General features: G+C 37.3%; 1 protein-coding gene across 14 annotated transcripts in view; it reads left to right on the top strand.

Annotated features, from left to right (window-relative positions):
- The window catches only part of LRRC4C (leucine rich repeat containing 4C), a 1,047,300-nt gene extending 1,020,912 nt beyond the window's left edge, over positions 1-26,388 (top strand). For 9 of the 14 annotated variants that reach the window (XM_054699256.1, XM_054699255.1, XM_054699258.1 and 6 more), the window contains 2 exons: positions 4,207-4,268; positions 23,278-25,353. In XM_054699256.1, coding sequence (XP_054555231.1) covers positions 23,320-25,242 — 1,923 coding nt within the window. In that variant the 5' untranslated portion in view covers positions 4,207-4,268; positions 23,278-23,319 and the 3' untranslated portion in view covers positions 25,243-25,353. Of the gene's footprint in view, positions 1-4,206; positions 4,269-21,131; positions 21,151-23,277 lie in introns of those variants that run through there. The other 5 variants (XM_037522438.1, XM_037522439.1, XM_054699264.1 and 2 more) reach the window with 4 other exon arrangements.
- Positions 26,389-26,895: the final 507 nt, after the last annotated feature.

The following is a 26,895-nucleotide window of genomic DNA, read 5'->3' on the forward strand; positions in this document are numbered from 1 at the left end:
GAATGTTTGACGTTTGAAGACTTTCTGTTGAAATAATATATGAGGATATTTTCTAAACTGTGATGTATGATGTGATCAAAAGTTACCATGTTTATCCCCATATTTCTTATTATCAGCCTTAGTTACAAAATATTTAAGTTTAAGAGCTTTATGAAATTTATTGAAGATATTTTATTCCAACTCAGAAGTTAAGGAATGCTTATTATCTTCAGATAATATGTATCATCTGAGAATCAGTAAACCAAAAGGATTATCTATGAGAAAACTAAGAGGTTAGAGCCATCATCTTAGTGATTTTTCCACATTTTGGAAAGTGTTCTAGTGCACTGTCCTTGGGTGAAGGAAAGACCAAGCAGAAGGGACATAAGTGCAAGTTTCCTTGGTTTATTAGAGGAGTTGCAAAGAGCCAGTGTGGCTAGAGTGGAGTAAGTTGGTATGATATTGGCAGCAGGATAAGACCAGAGACATAGGAGGGATGCAAAGTAAACATATAGAAGACCTCACAGGCCACTGGAAGCACCATCATACCCGGAGTGACATAAGAAGCCTTTGTGAATTGAGTAGAACAAATATGATGTAAAAAAAAAAAAACAAGATTTCAGAAAGGAGAAAATACTTTAAAGAGGATTTGTAACAAAGGTAGCAACAGAAAATTCAACAGCTGCACTGGAAACTTGAAAACAGTGAAGTAATACTAAGGAAAATTATTTCCTACCTAGAATTGCATACCCAACCAGGCTATCAATCAATTTTTAAGACACATAGGTTCTCAAAGAAAATTATGTTCTCTGTTTTCCATTCAAGGAGCTAATGAGAGATGTGTACTTTTAAAAGAAGGGAATAAACTAAAGGGATCATGCTCAGTGAAATAAGCCAGAAAGAAAAAGAAAAATATCGGATGGTCTCACTCATAACAGGAATCTAGAAAATTTAAATAAGGGACCAGGAGAAAGAATAACTATAAGAAAGAAAATATCAAAATCAACAAACAACTATGAACCAGAGACACTCTATGGGGAGTGGGGGGCGGGGAAAGGAGGGCTTGGGGTCAAAATAAGGGGGTTGCAATTGTATGGGGAATATAAAAATAAAATTTATTTAAAAAAAGCCAGGAGATATAAGAACAGAGCTTCTCTCAAAGGAAAAGGTGAAAATAATTCTTATAACTGATGCTAAAGGGAAGACCCTGTCTACATCAGGCCTGGAGACCAACCTTTCCAAAAAACTTGAATCGAGATGAAGGGTAGAAGAGAAATATCGCCAAGAAAAAATAGAACCAAAGAAGAAAATTACCTGATGTTTTTACTTTATTCAGAGAAATTTTGAATTCCTTGAAAAGTATGATGAGATGAATATGTCTAAGGTGTCTAAAAAACTAACACAATAAAAACAAAAGCAGAGCAACTAATAACTCTAGGAGAAACAAAAAGTTATCCAAGAAAGGGAAAGTTGTTGAATCCTATATATCACTCTAATAATATTATTATTATTAATAATAACAGTAATAATAATAACAGTAATAATAATAATAAAAGAATAAAAATTATCTGACTTTCATTTTGAGAGAATCCCTCTCCTGTGTGGGGAAAAGTCTGAAGAAGAAAAACAATAGAAACAAGTACGTAAGATAGTTGACTAGGTTGCTAAAATAGTGCAACTATCTAGAAGTAAAATGAATTAAGAGACAGTAGGAAAATGAATAACTATAAGAAAGTGAAAATCAAAATCAACAAAAAACTATGAACCAGAGACACTCTATGGGGGTAGGGGGGGAGGGGAGGGATTGGGGTCAAAATAAGGGGGTTGCAATTGTATGGGGAATATAAAAATAAAATTTATAAAAAAAATAAAAAGCTAAAAAAAAAGAGACAGTAGTGTTGGTGAGGATAAATGACAAGACTCTAGCTATACAAGCATTCCAATGTATATAAGAAATATGGTGTAAAAGTGATAAGCTATAGAGAGTGTAAGATGTGAAAGTAAGGATGAGGGGGAAAAAAAAAGGAAAACCAGAATTTCAAGGAAACTTTGACTTGAACAGTCCATGGAATGTACTTGGCACATGATAGAGACTGAAAATTATTTTGTTGAGTGAAAGAATGATTAGAATTGCTATGGGAAAGGTCTTTGTCAGACATGGAGTTCAAATTGGAGTCAGAGTTTTATTTTGGACAGTTGAATTTTGTTGCCTCCGAGGGGATGTCTTGAATAAGCAGTTGTCTATAAAATCCTGAATTGCTGACTGGAATAAATGTTTGTCAGCCTTCATTTTATAGACGGTGTATAAACCACTTTGGGATCTCCTAAAGAGTATGTATAGATAAAGAAGAGGTCCACTACCTGAACATGGTGGACTCCAAGGTTTATTGACCCAAGAGATAGGGAGAACTAACAATGGAGGTTGTACAGAGTGGCCAATGATGTAGGAGGAGGAGATTGGAGAGAATGGTCTCCTAGGACCCAGGTATAAGGAGTATTTCAAAAAGGACAGATGAGTCACTTTGTCAAATGTTGCTAATGTTTACCTAATAAAAGAATGAGAATTTGCTACTTGGTTTAGTCATAAACTTAAGTTTTTCATTTCTTATCTCTTTTCTATTCTCCACAGACTAATTGTTTCTACTGCTTTGCTCTCAATTATTATAAATTCCAGGTACTTTAACTTATCAGTCACATTTAATATGTTCTGCTGGAGGATAGTTAATAGTTCTTGACACCATGAGTTTTGTGGAAACCTCCTATAAGATTGAGATACAAAGTTATTAAAACCAGTGATGGAAAATCCTCAGAACATCTTTGAAACAAATTTTAATTACAGTTTTACTTAGGTAATAATAATGACAATAACAATAATAACATTCAGTCATGCTATATTGTTTTGATGTTTGAGAAACACTTTTGCTTACATTATCTGTTTCAAGCAAAACCACCCAACATAGCCAAATACTCACACTCAGCTCTGACACTCACACCGTCAGGCTAGACCATCTGCTTACACCTCTTTGGAGTCAACTGCAGATCCACAGATCACACCTCCCCATTCCTTGAAGATTTTAACACCTGCCTCCCTGTTGTTCTTTCCAGCTTTACTCCTGATAAAATTCTTGGTGATTTTCATATTCATGCCAGACCCTTGATCTTGACTAATAATGGTCTGGGATCTTTCTATCTGCAATTGCTGAGGGCTTCCTCTTGGTAGAATCAGCATCAACTGCATGTCTAAACTTGTGCTTTATTTGTTGGAATTAAAGAACATTCAATTTATTTCATTATGTTTTACAAAATTCCAGCTCTGTCTCCTCCTGTTTCCTTGCTCCTAATACTGTATGGCTTTCGATTGGAGTTCTAATGTTTAGTCTGTCATTGCAATGGGAGTGAGAGGTGTGTAAAATGAGGGAGAATAAGTAGAAGGAGGAGAGTATCTCAATTGTGTTTAGAGATAGAAAAAAATATCCAATTGAAATTTGAGGCAGATACATTAAACTCTTAACATCCCATTTGAATTTAATAATTCAGTGTTCTATTTAACTATTTCCTATCTCATTTAATCATAAGAGGTAGTTCTGACCAGAGACACTGGATTGGAGAAAAATATGACCTGCCTGAAGTCATGCATCTAATAAGTCAGAACCAAGTTTAGATTACGGATCTTCTGACTCCAAATGCATTTTTTTATTGGCATTAAATGCATTGTTCTAAACGGCCAGTGGTTAAAATAGATGCCTTGGCTTTCTGCCCAGAAAAGTGCTAAAATACAGTGGCAATGCAATAAATATTGTCACCAGTGTTGTCTGTGGTGGTGGTGGGTAGCAACAGATCGAGAAATGTGCTGAATTGTTCTAATGGATGCTTATGTATATATATATATATATATATATATATATATATATATATATATATTAGATTGGCAAACACATTGCCTGTTTATAGCATAGAGACCACAATGGATTGCTAGGTGGGTGATGATTCATGCTAAAGCTTTCTTACAATATGCTGAACACCACAGCAGCAGATAATGTGAAGTGGCTCATTATACACTGTCAAATCCAATAACAGCAATGACTGGCTTTGCTAGCACGAGCAACTTTTGGGAAGCTCAGCCACTGCAAACCACCACTGAATTTCAGCAAACAGTCTGCAATATAGTAGAGAAGACATATTCACTGTGTCATATTTGCAAATTTCTTGTATGTTTCTCTTTGCCAGTTTAGAAACAGCCTTCATGTTCCCTGCTTGACACCAGAGATGACTCTCCTTGGGATTCACTTGTGAGTGCTTCCTTCTTCAGTCGTATTTTATTTATTTTTTATTTTTTAAAGAGTTTTTTTTAAATTTATTTATGCATACAAGAGCTGGGGCACAGGCCAGAGGTGTGGGGGGTTAGAGGATTCACCAGAGACAGATTTGATAAGGGTGACTGTGAATCATGAACAAAACTGGAAATGTAGTTCTTCTATGGAAATATTCCTGAAGGCCCCTCCATTTCTAATCCTCTACCAGCCAATCATGCCATGCATGCAAACACACTTGCCTTTGACAGTAGCATAACATTTGTGGGGGGTGTTTCTACCTATCAGAGAAATGGGGAGGCAGCAGACTCTTTGCTCTATATCTTATGATTATGTGTCTTTTTGTCTGTATTAAATTGCAATCTCCTGGAAGGTAGTATCCTGGATTTATTTATCTATTTAGTCAAATGCTCATGAGTCATAGTTGTTCCTCCATAACTATTTATCAACAAAGTTAATGCATTCCTTTCTAAAATGCTCACGATTAACCTAGGGTCGGGGTTTAATCTTCTTGTCATCCCTTACCCCTGACACAGTGTCCGATACCTGTTAGATGGAAAATTACATGTGTGTTTAGTGAAAGAACAAGGGTAAGAATGATCCCATCAATCAGACAGATCCCCCTGGCCAAATTAAAGGTGAAGCAAATCTATCCAACCATGAAGACAGAAAGGAGATGGCTCCCATCATTCTTTGTTAGGGCCCCAGAAATAATGCCCGATAAGTGGTTGTTTATTTTGGAAAGCAGAAGCCAATCTGAAGCCATTTTCTTTATTTTTATATTCAAATGTGCATAAAACCGAAAAACACCAGAGACCTATTCATTGCTCACAAATGATCTATGGGGCAATAATGCCCTCGCTTTTCCAGCTGTGCTGCACTTTGGTGTTATCCTGGGTTTAATTGAAAATATGCTGTGACCTTGGTTTTGTTCAGTGGGCATAGGAGGGTATAATTGGCACAAGGCCTCAGAAGATCTTCCTCTGAACGAATGTCATTTTGGTTAATTTGGGGTTTGCCTGTGGGGAATAATGTGTGAAGTCCTGTCAAAACAAGAGTCATTTTATTTGCATGCAATTCACATGAAACTAATGATTTTCAAAAAAAAAATTTAACTTTTTATTTTATTGTGCCCTACCTATCCGTAGAAATCTAAATGCTGTCAGTATGATAATAATATTGTCCCTAACAGTCTCATGTTTCATCATAATGAAATAAACAGCTTGTGAATTGCAGTCCAAAAAATGTCTGTGTTCCACTCTTAACTTAAGGGGTTTCCATAGAAACCGTGGGCAGCAAGTTTAACTGACATTTATTGGACTTGAGGCTATGTGCAGCTCTGATATCTCTCTGTTTTTCTCTCTGTCACTCTGTGTATCTGTCTCCTTCTCTTCCTTTGACCCTCCCAGTGTTCTCTCCCCTCATCTTGCTTCCTTCTTTTCCTCATCCCCTTTCTCTTATTAGCAATGAGGAAGTAATTTGGACTCAGTTAGATTTAACAAATGCAATAATACTAAAATGAGCTCTGATACTTAAGTGTAATTGTGTTATTAGCTGGAAATGTTTTTCTTCAAAAACAAAAGAATTGAGAGTGAAGTTTTGTCAAGAGCACACACCAGCTGCCTGCTGAAAGTTTTCAGGGTCCAGGACACAGTCAGCATGCCCACCCCCCCTCCCCCCCAGCTCTGACTCTTGCTGGATTTCATCAGCCTGGAATGATGTTTCTCTTTGGTCCTAATTTTCATCTTCTAAATGGAGCATAGAGTCATTGTGTTGGTCATACATTCCAGCAGAAAGGAGGAATTTATTTTGGAAATAAAAAATAGGCTATGGATTGTGTAGGGAGTGTATGCCAGATAGTTTGTGAGGATCTTTCTTTTAGGTTTGTCTTAACCCCACAAAAAACACGGCCAGGCTGAGTGCTAGAAGGAAAATGGATCCAGAATTGATGACTACAGTTCAGGCCCCGCCTCAAGCTGATTGTGAAGCTTGAGTGTGGTACTTAAATGCTCTGTATTGGTTTCTCAAAGACAAAAGAAGAATAGGAGCACTTCTAAGAAACAAGCTTTTATTAGGATTAGTCATGATAATGCAGCACACCATATTAGTGGTGATTTTTTCCGTTACTTTAGAAATGAGTTGTCAGTAGAGTAAGTCACTTATCCAAAACATCTTATCTACTAGAAAGTGCACCCCATATAGTACAGTAGCTAAAAGGTGTGGATTTAGACAGATGTAGGGTAAGTGACTAGATGTGTGACTTGGTAAGTGACAAACAGCACATCTGTTTCATGCAGTTGTTATCAGGATTAAATAATATTGTGTACATAAAATACTGTGTTTGCAAATAGAAACCTGAGCTTTTTGTTGTTTGTCTCTCTCCCTACCCTCCTCTTCCTGATTTCTTTAGTTTTCAGTATGGATCCAAAGTCAAAAATGGTCAGCCTCCAAAATCTGTCTAATACTCCTAGTTTAATAAAAGCTCACAATTTATAAACTAGATGTATCCTGATAGAAATATGAAAGGAAACACAGATGATATCACCCCTATTTTGCAAATTAAGAAACAAGTTACAGAGCTGTAATTGATAACTGGACAGTAAATGAGGAAGTTGAGTTTTTGTCTACTTCTGTAATTGTTCTTATTATAATTCACACTCTGAAAGTCTCTTATTCTTAATTTGACTCCTATGATCACAAGTTTGAAGGCTTACCCCAGCACCTTTTAACTCATCTTTCTGAGGAAAAAACTTGCTGGAGAAGGAAAGCGTAGGCAGGGAGGAGAAGATATGTACAAAGTCTGTGTCCAACACATTTATTTCTAGGTCATTCCCCTAGGACCCAAAGGGAAATGAAAAATGCAATTCTAAATCCCAGGGACATATGAATCGTTGTTTTTGCACAATATGCTTTTGTGTTGCTAGTTGGAAAGATCAACTAGGGTAGGAAGAAAAAACTCAAAAGAAGTCAGGTATCAGGCAGAGATGTTTGGGGTACCTTGTGAATTCAGAAGAGATTATGCAGCTAGGACAAAAGGATAATGGCATATGATTGTGGAGAGAGTGTTTGTATCCACATTCAGGTGTTCACCCGCTCACATGCACACACATTCATATACGAATAATTAGAGTGAACACTTCTAAAATTGCAATAATCTTACAGCTCCAAAAAGCTTATATTGTGGGGTGAAATGTCAGTTCTGCCATTTTTATGAGTGCTCATGTTTGCATAATTAGCATAATATCCATTTTGTTTTGCCTTTGAAAGAATACCTTTAAGTTTCTTTCTCCATTTTGTATTTGTTTAGTTGTAACTAATAATAAAGTCCCTAAATCATTTAACCAGACATACAGAAGTGATAGTATGTCATCATGTGTTAGAAACATATGAACAAGTCACAGTGCTGCAGGCTAACACCTCTATGTTGTGGGACTCCTTCCTTTGCTCAGGATTCATAACATATGCTGTGTGACACACGACACTGTCACCACATTAGTTAAAGTTAATCCCTTTCTCATTTCTTAGATTTGAGTTACAAATAAGCATTTTAATATTTTTTTTCTTTCATTCCTTAATGCATCATTTTGGTGGCTTTGGGGTTGAGGAAAGTGGATAAGAAAAGAAGTCTATCAGAATGCTTTAGAAAAGGGTTAGTGAACTTTTCCTGTAGAGAGTCAGAGTAAGTATTTATACTTCACAAACAAGTCTATCACAACCGCACAATTCTGTACTTTAACATGAAGGAGCTCTAGATAATATATAAACAAAAGGGCATGGGGTGTTTCAATAAAACTTTATTGACAAAATGGGCCTCCCCAGTGGTGCAGCGGTTGAGTGCTGGGTTGTGAAGATGCTCGCAACCTCAGCAGCGCAGGTTCGATCCCTGGCTGCCGGGTGAGGGTCCCACATGGCAAGCAGACCTCTCCTGCTGCCCACTGCTCCCCTCAGCAGTGTACTTTGTCAGTCTACCTGTTCTGTTCTCCGCTCTGGCTCTGGTGAATTCTCTCACCCTCCTGCACCTCTGACTGTGCCCAGTGCTTGTATAAATAAATAAATACATAAATATTTAAAAAAAAAACTTTATTGACAAAAACAGGTGGTGGGGTTTGTTTGTCCTCTGGGCAGCAGTTAGCCAACTGTTTATCTTACACTTTTACCTCCCTCTTCATCCACCTTCTGTTTCTGTTCACAGGGTAGTTGAAACATAAAATATGAGACTGAGAGATGTGGGAGTGATAATTAGGTTGTAATTTGTCCTCAGTTAAGTTTGCTTTTGTGACACTTCTTTTTGGTTAACTTTTATCTTTCAAGTGTTCTTTGGCATAGGAAGAACACATAATCTATCTTCACCTTAAAGAAAGGTATAGAAAGTAAAAGGCTGGGATCAGTGTCACCCATCATCTATAATATCCATATTAGAAACTGTCAGTCTTGTAAACACAAGAATGGATTATGTCTTCAATCCAATTATCATTGAATTGTTCTTTCTAAAATGCATCCTTTAAAGAATAAAGATAATAGAAGAAGTAACCAAGAAGCAATTCTCATTATTCAAAGCGAAGAAGTAGCAGTTGGCTAATGGCTTAAATAGTGGCATGGACTGACTTCCCTACTTTCTTATCTGATTAAGACATAACAGTGAACCCACTTCTTTATTGCTTTTCCTGTGTATTCCTGATTTTTTCCCCTTGGTATATTGTTGGCAGAGTAGACAAATGAATATGGGAAAATGCAGGGAGTTCTTGAGTTGGCCTGTACTCTGCTAACTGAAGCTTGTTCATATTGGAACAGAATCCTCATTCTGTAAGATTCCATGGTCACTGAGAGTAAACCGGTGCGTGTGTGTGTGCATGTACATACACACACTTATATAAATTGCAATAAAAGAGGACTTGTTTTCAATATGTATGACCTATGTTTAACATGGCACCAAGCAAAATGAGGACTGTTTTAAGTAAATAAATAACTAAGAATCCAATTTCTAAATGTCTGCATTCACTGTATAATTCCCTTTGTTGTGGTCATTAGGAGAAACAAAGAAATTACTGATTACAGTCATTTCCATTATCTGACATGTCATCACCAAGGTTTCCTTATTATGCAATGTTAACAGTGTTGAGGTTACTTGAAACTAGTTCCACTTCCAATTAGGAGGCCATCCCTGCTATCTGCATTTTGATTAAATGACTTTGTCTGGAAATCAGAGAAAGAGTCTACTCTGTTTCCTCCCCTCACTAAGATCTCATAAGCACAGACTCAATTAAAGAGTTTCCTTATCAGGTTTTTGTGGGTCATTTTGGTGAATTTATTAAACTCTTAAGTCATCCTGAAAACTGGAAGACTCTCAATTCTATACCAGGAGCAACAACTAGAAGCACTGTGCTCACTCTGATGTTTTAGGGTGTCCAAAATAAACAGAAGTCACAGCAGCCAATGATGAGTCTGGAATCAAGGGAGCTTGTGATTTTGAAAGGCTGTCTCAGAGTTCAGGATTCCAGAGCAGATAAGTGAAATCATGATATCATGTCAACCTTTATTTTTGGTAAAAAACAGAGCCTAGTCCAGACTTTCATTATTTCATACCATGATTATTGAAATAAATTCTTAGTTGACCTTCAGGTCTTACAATGCAATCTCCCTTCTCTAGCCCCCATATTCCTGTAAGTTTGCTTTTCCTTAAGTCCTTCTCATTGTTCTGTCCTTCTAGTAAGGAGGAATACCAAGGTCCTACAGTACAACATATGCCATATTATTAAAACAAAACAAAACAAACAAAAAAAAAAAACCTAGCAACAACAAATGCTGGCGAGGATGTGGAGAAAAAGGAAGTCTCCTGCACTGCTGGTGGGAGTGCAAACTGGTCCAACCCCTATGGAGAGCTGTGTGGAGATTCCTCAACCTACTAAAGATAGAGCTTCCATATGACACAGCAATTCCACTCCTGGGCATTTACTCAAAGGACACAGAAACATTAAGTCCAAAGGGCACCTGCAGCCCTATGTTTATAGCAGCACTATTTACAATAGCTAAGCTTTGGAAACAACCCAAATGCCCAAAAATAGATGACTGGATCAAGAAGATGTGGTACATATACACCATGGAATATTACTCAGCAATCAAAAAAGATAAACACATGCAATTTGCAGCAACATGGATGGAGCTGGAAGGGATCATGCTCAGCAAAATAAGCCAGAAAGAAAAAGAAAAATACCGGATGGTCTCACTCATAGCAGGAATCTAGAAAACCTAAATAAGGGACCAGGAAAAAGAATAACTATAAGAAATTAAAAATCAAAATCAACAAACAACTGTAAACCAGAGACACACTATGGGGGCTTGGGGAAAGGAGGGATGGGGTCAAAATAAGAGGGGTGCAATTGTATGGAGAATATAAAAAAAATAAAATATAAATCTGGTCATAAAAAAAGGTGCTTAAAATAAAATTTTACCTACTTTTACCTAGTTTTCACAATCTGGTGTATTTTACTTAATCTACCTTATCCCAATGATTTTCAGTATATTTTTCTAAAAGAATGTACCTTGTCCTCTCTCAACCATATGCCCATGTTCACTTTCATACATTTCCCACCCATCAACATGACTGTTTTCCAACAAACTCATTCACTCTTGCTTCCTTTTTTCTGTGAGTATATGCTCCTAAAACTTGCTGTATATTCTTCTCTCCCACTTTCTGCAGTATTTTTTTTAAGATTTATTTATTTATGCATACAAGTTCTGGGGTACAGGCCAGAGGTGTGAGGGGTGAGAGGATCCACCAGAGGCAGAGTGGGGAGCAGAACAGGCAGATTGACTGAAGTACACTGCTGAAGGGAGCAGCAGGTGAGTCAGGAGAGGTCTACTGTGCCATGTGGGTAGCGCCCTGGCTGGGAATCAAACTCATGCTGCAGTGGCTGCAGATAGCTTCATAGGTTGTGTCTTAACCCCTTGTGCCACCAGAGAGGCCCACTTTCTGCAGTATTATACCTCCTTGTCTCTCACACACAAATCCCACTACCTGCTGAGATTCTGGATGAGAGACATTTTGCCTTAAATCATGCTTAATAGGCACTCAAGGGCCTCCCCGGTGGTGCAGCAGTTGAGCACTGGGTTGTGAAGCTGCCCGCAGCCTCTGCAGCGCCCGTTCGATCCCTGGCTGCCAGGCGAGGGTCCCACATGGCAAACAGACCTCTCCTGCTGCCCACTGCTCCCACCAGCAGTGTATTTCATCAGTCTGCCTGTTCTGTTCCCTGCTCTGGCTCTGGTGAATTCTCTCACCCTCCTGCACTTCTGACTGTACCCAGTGCTTGTATAAATAAATAAATAAATAAATCTTTAAAAAAAAATAGGCACTCAACACATATTTTTGAAAGAATGAATGCCTGTGTTTTTCCTCTCTCTTTGAATACTGGATGTTTTGCTTATACTAATCTATTCTCCTGCCAAGTCCATGTCTGCATCCTACTAAATCCAATCCATGTCATGGACTGTTTAGATCTTACTGGTTTCCTCTGAACTTCAGAATACTAACAATATTCACTTATAATGATCAGTGATGGGAAGGAGTCCCCTGTAAGTAAAGTTCACATAGAGTTGTTGAACATATCATACATTTTTAAAAGATTTATTTATTTATTTGTACAAGAACTGGGGTACAGGTCAGAGGTGTGGGGGGTGAGAGAATTCACCAGAGACAGAGTGGGGAACAGAATAGGCAGATTGACTGAAATACACTGCTGAGGGGAGCAATAGGTGAGACAGGATAGGTCTACTTCACCAAGTGGGTAGCTCCCTGGCTGGGGATCGAACTTGTGCTGCAGTGTCTGCAGACAGCTTCATAGGTTGTGTCTTATCCCCTTGTGCCACCAGGGAGGCCCTGAACATAATATACTTAAATTTATAAATTATGAGAGAAGTGACTTTAGAGATTCTCTTTTAGCATTCTAATATTAAATGAGTCCCAGATATCTTTAGTGCTTTTCCTCATTCTCTCTCTCTCTCTCTCTCTCTTTCTCTCACTGTGTATATGTGTGTGTGTGTGTGTGTGTTTGTCTCTAAATTGCTTTATAAATGTGGTATTCTCTTTTAGATTCCCTTGCATAACAATCTAAATTGCATGACTCAATACAACAATCCATGTGCCTTATGGCTGCTATTATTTGTTGGTTCATTCTCAACCCATAAAGGCAACGATGACCCTTATATGTATTATTTTCTACACCACTTTTATTTGCATACTCTTTTTCAAAAGTCCAGAGAAAATCATCCAAGTGTGCATCCTGAGAGACTAAAATGTGTTCAGCATTAGATTTTGTGGGAAAAGTGATGAAAGTAATTCTTCTGGGATATAGGCTGGATTTGTTTTAATGAATTATTTTATTTTATGATTTATTCCTGTTATACAGTTGAACTTAACTTATTTTATAAGTATGATATTTGTTCCATTGGCATAATTCATGATTGCCCAAAATATTCTAAGAGACAGATAAAAACATTAACATCAGTTATTTTATCTCAGTGCACTTTCCTTTGAAGAATAAACTACGACCAAAAAAAAGTAATAGGAAGTTCTTGAGCAGAGAATGTCTCCCATTTTTGTTGAGGAAACTCAGGACCTCAATTCATCATCTGCATCCTGCTTCTTACATTGACACATATTTCTTAAAGAAACAATGTGGAGTGACAAATTGTGACCTGAGAAACCGTGTTTAAGGTGTGTGACATAGATCATTGTCACCAAGGAAGAGTGTGTTCCAAAACCTTTCCATTTGTCTTGTAGAATTAACTGAAGACCTGGGTATAGTCTTTAATTTTTTACTCTCAGAAATTTGATTTTAGTAGCTCATCATGACAGGATTATAGCCACAACTACCAAACACATAAAAAAGAAATGGAGATATAGTGTCAAATGCCAATGTGCTAAATTATAGCTCAAACTATCACAGATCTTTCAAGCACTTTAGTATGTCTTTTTGTGTAGTTTTTTTTTTTTTTCCCCTTAACTTGCTAGAATGTTTTAGAGATTTTAATCTGAAACAACTAACGATAAACCCAAAGTATAAAGTATCCATTTCTAATATATATATCAGAAATAATGTTGTTTGTATCATTGCAACGAGAAAAATCTGACTGCAAAGTTTTTTTTTTTTTGAGTCATAAATCTCGAGAGTGTGATGGAAAAACCAATGAACAATCACATTTAGAACAAAAAAAAATGCATGTAACTTCAAGATATTCACAAATCATTTGAAATCCATTCATGAATTCTTAGAAAACATGGATTGAGCTATGTGTTCTCATGGAAGGGAAAATTATAATTAAATAAGATGGTTGATGAGAAATCAAACTAAGAAAACCTAATTGTATGATTCAAATTGTTTTAGCATCAGATTATAATAGTCTGATGTATCAATCATTCTCTATAATTGGGCTTCTGCTGTCACCAGGTCTAGACAAAAAACAATAACAATGAAAACAACAACAAATGTTCACTTAGTTTTGACTGTTCCAGATATGTTATAAATCTTTATATTAACACATGTTTCCTCACAAAAATAAAGTTAATCACAGTATCCAACATCTACTTGGTATCACAGATGGGCGCTACATACATTTGTGTCTCTGTTTTTTTTTTTTTTTAATAAATCTCTATATTCCAGTAGAGTCTAATTAGTTATGTACATAGCTGCTAATCTATAATAACCAACTTTTCCCTCAGGGTCTCTTCCTCCCACCACCTTCTTTCTGCTTTTTACCAACAGTGTAAGTTCACTATATTCCCAATTAATATTTAAATACAAGTTCCATAAGTGCTATAGATTTGGCATTACAGACACTTGGGAAAGGGTGAATTAATATGACCAGTGATACTAAGGAAGTTCCAGTAGAAATTGTGATTGCAAAATTGACCCTGATTTGGGTACAGTTTTGAAAGAAAAATTAGGGTAGGGACTTCTAGGCCATGAGAAAAATCGGAGCAAGACTTAGATGAAGAAAAATAGGGTGTGTATTTTTAGAATCAGAAACAGACTGTAACTTAGGATGCATTATGGAGAAGAGTAGGAGGTAAGATTGGGAAAGCAATATGGCTCAGCATCATGGAGTATCTCGTTTATCACTAAGGCAGTAGTTTTCAAGAGGGCACATTTGTCCCAGGAAACATTAGGTAAGGCTCAGAGACTCTAGATTGTCCCAAATGGGGGTACTACTGGCATCTAGTGGGTACAGACAGTAAGAAATTCAATCTCTATTCTGTAAGTGCTGGAGGAACAGTTGGTGGGTCATGTTTTCTTGAACTGTGATCATCTAGGGGCCTATGTGTTGTTTCAGTATGTTTGCCGAGTGTTACTTTGAAGATCTCCCCCAGGAAAAATATAAAATGAAAAGGCCAGTTTTGGAGATAAGGAATAGCATTATTAATCATTAGGTGGTCTTGAACCTGAAAAATAAGACAAAACAAAAATGGGAGGGAAAGAAGCAAAGTTCCCATGTATTGGTAGGGGTCCAGACTAAAAAATAGCAGTGCAAAGTTAAAGACAGGCATTGTTACAGATGCACTTCTGATAATTGGAACACTGATTTTATTCCCTGATGAGTGAGATATCATGCAGTAGATATATATGGAACTTGAGATTCTAAACTTTTTTCTTTGGTTATGCATTTCACAAAGCCAATGCAGCAAGTGGCGCTGATAAAAATACAAATATTCCACTGAACACCCCAAATTCCACCCTTTAATTTAAAAAACAAGTCAGTCATCTATATTTCATATCTTCATAAATAATCAATCTCAAAAAGTGAATATGATCAAAAGGATTCATAAACAGCCAGAAACCTCATGCCAGGTATCTTATCTTCTGCATCATGTGAGAGTAAACAAGCAGGAAAACAAATTAATTTTATTTTTAGACTTGCTGAGTCTTTGTCTATATTTCTGGGTCTGATTTTCTTACATGAATAGATTGGACTTCTTTTGTTGCTAAGGCAAATTTAGAACTACCATGACCCCTCCGAGCCCCTTGTCTATTCCATTTAGTTCCTTTGGATTGTGAAGAAGAATTAGGAAATTTTTTTTCTAATTAATTGATTTTCTAATGAATCGTTCAAATAAGTTCCAGAAGCAGGAATTTGATATTCAAGCACCTCTTCCATTGCAGAGGGAATTTAAAGATGATTTGACTTGCTTCCTATAGGAATTCTTGTTCTCTGTCCCAGTGCACTGATCCAATGGAGAAAAATAGAAGCAGAGTCAAATCTCCCTAGTACTGAAGTATGTGTGGGTGCCACATGAAGAAGTCAATCTGGAAAATAACTTAAGCATCCTCCACAAAAGAATTTTCAAGGCAATTATGTTATTTTAGTCACATACAGCAGAGGGCATTGTTTGGCCAAACTTAAACCAGGGCTGCTATAGTGTCTGGCTGTTTATGAACAGATAAAAAAGAAAGAAAAGGGAAGTCTCCTCCATTCTAGTCCCTTTCCACTACCATCCCTAAAAAAAACCCCAAAGATAGAAAAGAGATAGTAAAATGACCTTAAAATTGCTTTGTTCTCTCCTGCTTTTCTTCATAGAAATGATTTCTATGAAAACAACTAAAAACTGGATAAGCATCCTTTTAGAAATTGATGAATTTCCTACTGTGAGAGTTAAACTTTATTAAATACCAGGATCAATTAATGACATGATTTGGGTCTTCAGTGAATTTATAGCCTTAACTATGCATGACCTGCTTCTCTCAGTTTGACCATACATTCATTCACGCGTTTAAAAAGTTTGATGAGTACTTTTATAGGTGAATACCCCTGAATAGAAGATAAGTCTCTTCACCATGGAATTTAATACCCCACTGAGATGAGACAGGTGATGATAAAAGTAAACACCTAATAGATGAAAAATATATCAAAATACAAAAAGCACTAAGATGAAAATTAAATAAGGTGATATGGTTGACTGTGAAAGGGGCTGTGTGATCAAAAATTAACTTTTTTTTAGATTTGTGATAATATTTCTTTTTACTTATTAAATCTTTCAATCTTTTCAAAATTCTGTTTTTTTTTACTGCAGTAACATGGGTACATGATTCAGAGGTATAAGTTCACACCTTCTCAGATGTGTGTTACCACACCACATCTACCACCAGAGCATCCAAGATCTTCTACCATAAACCTTTGTGTCCTTTCCATTCCCTGCTATTCATCCTCCCTCTTACTTTCTGGTAGCTTAAGAATCTCGAATTTCTTGCTAAGTCTCTTTCCTGAAGCAAATCCAAACTACTCTACGATTCTACTATTGTAACAACAATAAGATTGTGAAGTTCTAGTAGGTATAACCAACTTAGTGTCCCCCCCACCAATTATGTTTATGGAGGTAAAGTAAGTTGCATCTGTTCCATGGGTTATAGGTTCAAACTTCTCCACATGTTGATTTTAACAGTTTAGCCTTTTGACAATACTGATTGTGATCTCTAGTATGTAACAACATGTAGGGCACAATATTTTTCTTGTTTTATTTTTTAATATTTAATTCTTTGTACTCACTGCTTCTTTTCATCTAATGATATTATAGTTCATCTTTAAACACTACACACATGTGTCCTTTTACTATACAAGATAAACCTTCTAGAAAAATGCAAATGCAGACACAGGTAATTTTATTTTCCCTCTTAAATCTCAATTTTTTAAATAATCATAACATTTTCTAAAAACATCACAAGGTCAGTATGTTTAGCCAAAGATCTGCCTATTGACTTGACGGGCTGAATCCTTGGATAACAGCCATTTAAATGTTGTATTATTTCCATTACATTTGCCTAGAGGGTCAGCCACTGACATATTTACAAAAATTTTATTTTCCTTGAAAATCTGCAGACATGTACTCCTTCATAAAATAGTTAGAGAAAGCTCAACACATCTCTAAAATTAGGTTTCAAATTGGGAGAAATGAGTTATAATAGGAAATCTTTTTAAAATAAACTTGGAGAGGTGAGCTACCTTTGGCAGTGGGTTATTTAATTTACTTTTTTTTTTCTTTTCCTGTATATTCTAGCATTCTTTAAAATTTACAAAGATCCAGAGAAATGACAGCAGTAGAAAGTCTATTCCATAAGGAAATTATGTTGCCTCAGCTTGTTGGATTCTCTGGCAGGTCTCAGGTTTATAATGGCATGAGAAATCAGATTTTTAAAATAATTTTGAGGTAATATAGCATTATAATTTTATATAAGTTTCAGGTGTGCATCACTATAAGTCAAATCTGTATATACTGCTTTAAGTTCACAGCTCAAAGTTCAATTCCACCCTTCATCATAAAGTGGATTCCTTTTGCCCTATTTACATACCACCTTTGCCCCCTTCACATCTGATGGCCACTAATTTGGTTTTATATTCTAAAAGTTGTTTTTGTTTTATTTAGTTCATTCATTTGTTCAGTTTCTTTGTATACCACATAGGAGTAAACTCATCCAGTTTATTTTTCACCATCTAACTTCAGAATCCCAATTTTTCTGTCTTATTTGTCTTGTCTTTGCAATTGGTTTGCAGAAGGATAAGTGATGAGAGAGAAAAGAGAGCAAGACAGAGAGTGGGAGAAGAGAATAAATATGAAAACATCAAAAAAAAAAAAAAAACAGGTAGCCAGAAAACAAACAAACAAACAAAAAAAAAACTGTTCATTCTGTAAGGAATTGATTAATTTTCATAGTAAGAAAATACAGAAGGAAATTAATTTCAAAATTCATTTGCTTTCCTACTTACCATAAATATCAAACATATAAATTCTTTTCTTTCTTTCCATTTTTCCTTCTTTGACATTACCTTTGTCCTCAGGCAGCCCCCTCTCCTGGCCACAAGGTGGCTGCAGCCACACTAGACATCTAACACTCAATGATATCCAGAAGCAGAATGAAGAACTTCTTCCCCATGTGTTTCTTCTTATTGCAGAGAGAAAAAATGATTCTGAGAATGCTCAGTTCCCTTCTCCTCACATCTCACTGGCCAAATTGAGTCATGTGTTCAGTCCTCACAATGGGAATGAGTACAACCAAAGTTTATTTAGGCAAAAACTCAGCAAACTTTACTCCATAGATTGACCCACCATCTCTTTTATATGCCCTATGAACTAAGAATGTGTCTGAATTTTTAAATAGTTGGGAACTTTATTTATTTATTTATTTGTTTGTTTATTTACTTATTTTATTTATTTATTTACTTATGCATATAAGAACTAGGGTGTAGGCCAGAGGGGTGGGGGTGAGAAGATTCGCCAGAGACAGAGTAGGAAGCAGAACAGGCAGATCTTCTGAAATACTCTGCTGAGGAGAGCAGTGGGTGGGTTGGTAGAGGTCTGCTGAACCATGTGGGTTGCTCCCTGGCCAGCTGGGGATCCAACTTGTGATGCAGTGATTGGCAATAGCTTGATGTTGCTGTCTTTAACCCCTGTGTAACCAGGGAGGCCCCAGTTGGGAAAATTTTTTAAAGTAACATTTTGAAATGTGAAAATTCTTTGAAATTCAAGTTCCAGTGACCCCAAACAGTTTAATTGGAACACAGTCATGCCCATTCATTTACCTTTAGTGTGTGGCTAATTTTCTGGGTCTAATGACACAGTTGAGTGTTTGCAACAATAGTCCATGCAACCTACAAATCCTAACATTTTATTATCATGCCCTGTATAGAAAGTGTTTGTCTCATTCTAGCGTCAGTCATTTTCTCTTCACCCATCATGGCTGGGTCAATTTCTTCCAAAACAGATAATATTGTTTTGTGTTGTTATTGATGTTATTATTATTATTATTATTATTATTATTTAGGGTGGGGCAATTTTTCCTGAACAAGTTTTCTTGGGAAAGACTAAGGAAATAAGGTGTTGGGTAAGGGGCCTCTTTGGTGGCACAAGGGGTTAAGCACCGCACTATGAAGCAATCCGCAACCTCTGCAGCATGAGTTTAATCCCTGACCGGCCAGAGAGAAACCCACATGGTGCAGCAGACCTCTCCTGTCTCGCCCACTGCTCCCCTCAGCAGTGTATTTCAATCCGTCTGCCTGTTCTGTCCCCACTCTGTCTCTGGTGAATCCTCTCACCCTCCACATCTCTGGCTTGTACCCCAGCTCTTGTAAGTATAAATAAATAAATCTTAAAAAAAAAAAAGATGTTGGATAGGGAACGAGTAAGGGAATAGGGAATGAGAGACACATTTTAAATGAATGACTTATCTTTAGTGTATTGAAAGTTGAGTACTATTGATAGAACCTGTTGATGATAGACAATATTGAGTTCATTACTTATTATCAATATGTCAAGTTAGACCAGCCCCTCACAAAGTCCGGTAGTGCCCATGCACAGTCATGAAGATTAGGCTAGAATTTATTGAGAACTGCAAGTTTAACTTTAGAATGTTCTCCAATAGGGAACTTAGTTCAGAACTGTGTAATAGCAATCTAGGATTGTTATAAAGTGAGGTGAGAAGTTCAAAGACTCTTAAAGCACAAACCTCCATTGATGCTTTCTAGGAAGGAATGGATGGATCTTTGAACATTGTTCCCATAATAATGGTGGAACTATTTTCTTTGGCAGAAATGTCGCAGAACAAGATAGAGATGCCAAATAAAGATGGTGAAGAACAGCATCATGTTAATGTATAGAAACACTAATAAAGGCAGTGAAAACACAATGTCAAATTTATGTACATGGAAAAGAATGGTTTTGAGGTCCCCATGTGCAGGCTGAGTGTAGGGTAAAAGGTTTTGGTTCTCAGTGTTTAAAAAGATTCGCTGCAAATACATATGAGTGTGAATGTGTATGTATCTATTGGGGGGACTGGGTAATTGTTCTTAACTAAATGTGTCTTTCTTCTATCTCACTTACAAACTAATTCCAATGTCCACACACAATTTATGCTCACTGAGCAACAGTACTGTGCTAAATAAAGCAGCCCCATTAGCTACTGTTCTGTGTGTAATTCCTTCTGTGTCAGCGCACTGAAGCATAGGTAAGGAAAAAAGAAAGCTCTGTTGACAAAGTCAGGATATCCTCTGGGACAAGGCTAAAAGTATTAGAGTTTAATTCAAAACCCACACACAGATCCATTTATAAATAAATGCTGTTAGATGACATAGTAATGGATAGTGTATACCTTTAAATTGATTTCCTTTTGATGTGATAAAACATCTTATGAAAGAGATGTTGAAACGTGGTTTTTGATACAAAGTAACATAATTTAGGTTTTAAAGTAGAAAATATTTTTGTTCATGGTAGTTTATTCCATTCAGGGAAGGTACCAAACATTATTTGCTGCAGGTTATAAATTAGTTCTGAACCAACTATAATTCATAAATCGTTACTTAGGACTGAGTTATGGGAAATCTCATTAATTGCAAAAGCAACAAGACTTTGAAGTAGGCAAGTAGAAAATAAAATTGTCTGGAGTTTAAAAAGAGGAGACAAGTGTCCTCTGCAGTTAATATAAATATTCCATATTTGTATAGATTTGATTCTACATGACAGATTTCTCTCATGCTAGTTAATTCTTACATTAACTTTGAATAATAAATATTACTGTTATTCCTATATTATATAAGTGTTCAATCACTTTATTTTTAACATATACATTTACTATCTGTTGCTTACCACGAGCCTGCCTTTATGTATATTTTGTGACAGGGCTTTAATAAAGACTTTTGAGAAGATAGCAAAGCTGTTCCCTTTCAGAGATGGAGAAAGTGAAGTATAAACAATGAAGTGACTTCCCCAAATAAAAGATCACAGAGGTTCAAGCATGCAGATGAACTCAGGAAGTCTCACCCCAGAGCCTTCTCTCTTGCCCAGTGGACATGACTACTTTTGCTGCTTCCTATTTTAGAAAAAAAGGTAGTGAGTGACAGATTAAGAATGACTCTTTATTTCTGTGCTGTTTCTAGTCAATTTCTGATTTCACCCTGCATTTAGAGAGACCATAGAATTTTGAAGAGAGTCATAGGTTGGGAGGTGGGGAGAGGAATGGATGAGCCTGGTGTGGCGGGATTAGCAGGGGAGGTAGAGGAGCAATGGGCAAGTTGACACTTTGTTGTGGTTGTTGAGGCAAGGCAAGGCAAGGCAAGACAGGGTAAACATGCTCAGGAGTGACTGGAGTGGATCATTTTAGTGGGTTCTGGGACTTAGGGGCTATCCCTACTTACCTGGGATGACTAGGGCAGAGGGAGAGTGGGCCTGAACCCCTGAGAGAACCCTATGAAAGAGGTAGTGGTGATATGGACATTGAGTATAAAACATACTTGCAGGTCTGTTCTTTACTATTTCTAGGGATTGACTAGCCCTTATAGGAGCCATCTCTCCAGATTCAACGAAATCCTGAATATGAAAGCTTCCAAAAATGTGAAAAAAAAAAAAACATGATAAATGCATCAGTGCATATCACAATACACATGCATAGAGTTGTAATTAGATGTTACCTCCCTTGCACATTTTCCACAGTCTTTGTATGTAGTGCCAACATCATGCCAGCTTGCTAAAAAGAGACCCTCAGACATAGTATCTGTTACCTCTGAGAGTGTGCAAGTTAGTCCAGGAAGCAGACCCAGGGGCAAAAGATCACAGTATTAGATCACAGTATTAAGTCAACCTAGACCTGTGATAGCTCTGTGGAAGGAAACCATTCTGCCTCAGAGAGCTGGAGAAAGAATTAAGTGTCATGTAAGCACTAAATTAGGGTCTTTTTAAATTGGAATGTGGTGAGTCTCCCCCTTCCACCATCCTTATAGAAAATTCCAAGAGATTCATGCAACACACACTGTTTATTGAGATGAAAGAAGTTATCACACAGGTGTCCAATCCACAATGAGACAGATGAGTGGTGCCATATACAAGCTCCTTTGGGGTTTCTCCTTGTACTGGAAGAGATATAGAAAGTGAGTTATTTATTTCCCTTCCCACAAGTCTATTTAAAATCAGTGAGAGTAGGGACATATGAGATATAATAATCCTATTATACTAAGATCTTTTCTGTAAATAAAATTATGTTTCATGGGAAATGATTTAATTTGTGTGATGTTTGCCTATAAGTAGCACTTGGCTAAATTATAATGAGATTTGGTAGATGAGAGTATCTAGATATTTATGTACATTTGTGCATGTCACTATTTAGTGTATCTCCCACATATGTATGTGGAGCTTGCCGGCGGTTACAGCTGAGTTCATCACAAAGGGAAGGTATTTTAAAGAAATTGTTAAATATATACACAGATAGATAGATAGATAGATAGATAGATAGATAGATAGATAGATAGATAGATAGACATCTATAATGTGTCAGCTTTCTATGGGATCAGGGCCAGCTTCATGGGTTTCACCTCTGTACTCTTGAAATGGATCCCATGTTCAGGCGGACCCATGTATGGTCTAATGTTCTATTACTGTTACGTAATGCCCTTAATATTGCTGATTTGCTATTCTTAATTTCTATCAAGGCATTCCAAATTTTCATTTCATACTGGGTCCCATTTGTTTTGCAGCCATTTGTAAATAGGATTTTTTTGTGAAGTCTACTGCCCAGGCACAAAGAATAATGCTCAGTAAAATGTCAACTATTACTAATTTCGAAAAGGGGCTTTAGTTTGTTGGGTAAATCCCATAACCTATTTCCTCACTTTCCCAGTCTGGTATGGACATTGAATTGAATGTTTAAGCACTCTTTGGTCCTTAAGCATTCAGGTCCCACTTGGTTGGTAAGTGCTGATTAAGGCCATCTATACGCTTTTCATTTCTTTGTGGTTGTACATCTGATGGAATATGGAATGTGAATGGCTGCTAATTTGAAGTACAGAAACATTTCTCTATAAATATGAGCCACATTGCTCAATAAGAGCCATTAGAGTTTTTGTTTTCTTAGTCTAAGAAATGATGGCTTTAGCTGACACATTGTGTCACTGACATCGCTTTAGAAAGACAGCTGGAGGAGATCTAATAGTTTTTTTTGTTGTTGTTCTTATTGTTTTGCAGACAATTTGAACTCCAAAAGGACCAACACCAGATAAATTATGAATGTTGAACAAGATGACCTTACATCCACAGCAGATAATGATAGGTCCTAGGTTTAACAGGGCCCTATTCGACCCCCTGCTTGTGGTGCTGCTGGCTCTTCAACTTCTTGTGGTGGCTGGTCTGGTTCGGGCTCAAACCTGCCCTTCCGTCTGCTCCTGCAGCAACCAGTTCAGCAAGGTGATCTGCGTTCGGAAAAACCTACGTGAGGTTCCGGATGGCATCTCCACCAACACAAGGCTGCTGAACCTCCATGAGAACCAAATCCAGATCATCAAAGTGAACAGCTTCAAGCACTTGAGGCACCTGGAAATCTTACAGTTGAGTAGGAATCATATTAGAACAATTGAGATCGGGGCCTTCAATGGTCTGGCCAACCTCAACACTTTGGAACTCTTTGACAATCGTCTAACTACCATCCCGAATGGAGCTTTTGTATATTTGTCTAAACTGAAGGAGCTCTGGTTGCGAAACAACCCCATTGAAAGCATCCCTTCTTATGCTTTTAACAGAATCCCTTCTTTGCGCCGACTAGACTTAGGGGAATTGAAAAGGCTTTCATACATCTCAGAAGGTGCCTTTGAAGGTCTGTCCAACTTGAGGTATTTGAACCTTGCCATGTGCAACCTCCGGGAAATCCCTAACCTCACACCACTCATAAAGCTAGATGAGCTGGATCTTTCTGGGAATCATTTGTCTGCTATCAGGCCTGGCTCCTTCCAGGGGTTGATGCACCTTCAAAAACTGTGGATGATACAATCCCAGATTCAAGTGATTGAACGGAATGCCTTTGATAACCTTCAGTCACTAGTGGAGATAAACCTGGCACACAACAATCTGACATTACTGCCTCATGACCTCTTCACTCCTTTGCATCATCTAGAGCGGATACACTTACATCACAACCCTTGGAACTGTAACTGTGACATACTGTGGCTCAGCTGGTGGATAAAAGACATGGCTCCCTCCAACACAGCTTGTTGTGCCCGGTGTAACACTCCTCCCAATCTGAAAGGGAGGTACATCGGGGAGCTCGACCAGAATTATTTCACCTGCTATGCTCCTGTGATTGTGGAGCCCCCGGCCGACCTCAATGTCACCGAAGGCATGGCAGCAGAGCTGAAATGCCGGGCCTCCACCTCCCTGACCTCCGTATCTTGGATTACTCCCAACGGAACGGTCATGACACATGGGGCGTACAAAGTGCGGATAGCTGTGCTCAGCGATGGCACGTTAAATTTCACGAATGTTACTGTGCAAGATACAGGCATGTACACATGTATGGTGAGTAATTCCGTTGGAAATACCACTGCTTCAGCCACCCTGAATGTTACTGCAGCAACCACTACTCCCTTCTCTTACTTTTCAACCGTCACAGTAGAGACGATGGAACCTTCTCAGGATGAGGCACGGACCACAGACAACAACGTGGGTCCCACTCCAGTGATTGACTGGGAGACCACCAACGTGACCACCTCCCTCACGCCACAGAGCACAAGGTCGACAGAAAAAGCATTCACCATCCCGGTGACTGATATGAACAGTGGAATCCCGGGAATTGATGAGGTCATGAAGACGACTAAAATCATCATTGGCTGTTTTGTGGCCATCACGCTCATGGCTGCAGTGATGCTGGTCATTTTCTATAAGATGAGGAAGCAGCACCATCGGCAGAATCACCATGCTCCAACAAGGACTGTTGAAATCATTAATGTGGATGATGAGATTACAGGGGACACTCCCATGGAAAGCCACCTGCCCATGCCTGCTATTGAGCATGAGCACCTAAATCACTATAACTCTTACAAATCTCCCTTCAACCACACAACAACAGTTAACACAATAAATTCAATACACAGTTCAGTGCATGAACCGTTATTGATCCGAATGAACTCTAAAGACAATGTACAAGAGACTCAAATCTAAAACATTTACAGAGTTACAGAAAACAAACAATCAAAAAAAGACAGTTTATTAAAAATGACACAAATGACTGGGCTAAATCTACTGTTTCAAAAAAGTGTCTTTACAAAAAAAAACAAAAAAGAAAAGAAATTTATTTATTAAAAATTCTATTGTGATCTAAAGCAGACAAAATTATGTGTATTCCTCAGAACCTGTTTTTGCTGCACTTATTTACTATTTTCCCACATCTTGTCCCTGCTATCCCCAATTGCCATATTTTTCATAGGAGATCTCAATTCCCTAAAGAACTGGTCTAGAAAATTTTGTAAGATTTCTGTTACACTTTGAGATTTTTATGGTGAATTCTAGTGGTGAGATCTAGTCTATTTTGTCTTTCTTTCTCTATTTTTTTTCTTTTTTCCCTTTTTTTCCTCATGCCCTTATGAAGTAGACCAATTGGGAATGCAATGTCAGAAATAGATTTTTAAGAGAGGATGAGGGAAAAATACAAGATCTTATATTTTTCATGTAACGATCTGTTCTGTATTTATGAGGAAGACCATTCTATGGAAATGGGGGGGAAGTAAACAAACAGCCAATTAATTTACATATGAGCATCTATAAATCCCATGATCTTTTAAACAACTCTAGAACCAGAATTTGTAGTTCAAAAGCTAAAAATAAGATTACAAATAAAATATTGTTGGTTTTTCTGTACCTGGACACAACTCATTTATAATATGTCTCAAATGTGAGAAACCTGAAGGTAATTAGATTTCTACTGTCTAAGAAAGAAAATGGTATAGCTTTGGCAATAACAATGATCTCCCTGGGGTCCTGTCTCATTACTTGGCTTGAATTCTGGGTCTATATTCAAAGATGCTATGGTATTATTTTCTTCTCATTAGGGTTATCCTTGTTGAATGCTCAGATTAAAATGAATTGTTCTGTGAAGTAAATTCAGTTTCACTTGGAAGAAAGTTCAACATAATTTATACACTGTCTCCTAAATAAATTTCTGCTGGCTAGATGATGTACAACCACAGAATGGATGGTATTCTAAATTAACAAAGTTGAAAACATCGTTTTGGTGCTGTCAGCAAATTCAGTTCAATTCAATACTCATTATTAAAGATTTTTCTACACTTATTTTAGGATTGGGGGTATGTAATCAATGAGATTTGATTCCTGCCTTTGAAACATTCATGATCTTATGTAAGTTATCATTAAGAAATATCAAGTTATTGTTGGGGGGCATCTCTACTTTTATAGTTATGTGAATGGCTGGGCATTGGGAACCTGAAATCTCAAAATATCAGGTTGCCATTTTTACAAAAACTTCCTTGATACAGAGTTTCTTTCATTTTTCTGAAAGAGCTCACTGGATCCCTCTAAGGCAGACAGTAGCACTATAAAGATATCTGCATATTGGTTTGCTCTGAGGGAGGGATGCCCACAGGAGATATCAATGTTAATTTAGGGACCCAGAGATATTTTAGTTATGAGAACATACACTAACTTCCAAGTGAAAAAAGAACTTGTTTATTGGCACCTTGGGACCCTCTCAGCGTTTTAATATATTTTGTGTATGATTTATATCTTCAGCGATGTGAAGCAAAGTGAAAATGCACCCTCTTATTACCTGCCATTACCCTGTTGAGGAAACAAGGGTTG

The sequence above is a fragment of the Talpa occidentalis genome, unplaced genomic scaffold (genome assembly GCF_014898055.3).
Source record: "Talpa occidentalis isolate TD23 unplaced genomic scaffold, MPIMG_talOcc4v2.1 talOcc4.3, whole genome shotgun sequence".
Classification (NCBI taxonomy): Eukaryota; Metazoa; Chordata; class Mammalia; order Eulipotyphla; family Talpidae; genus Talpa; species Talpa occidentalis.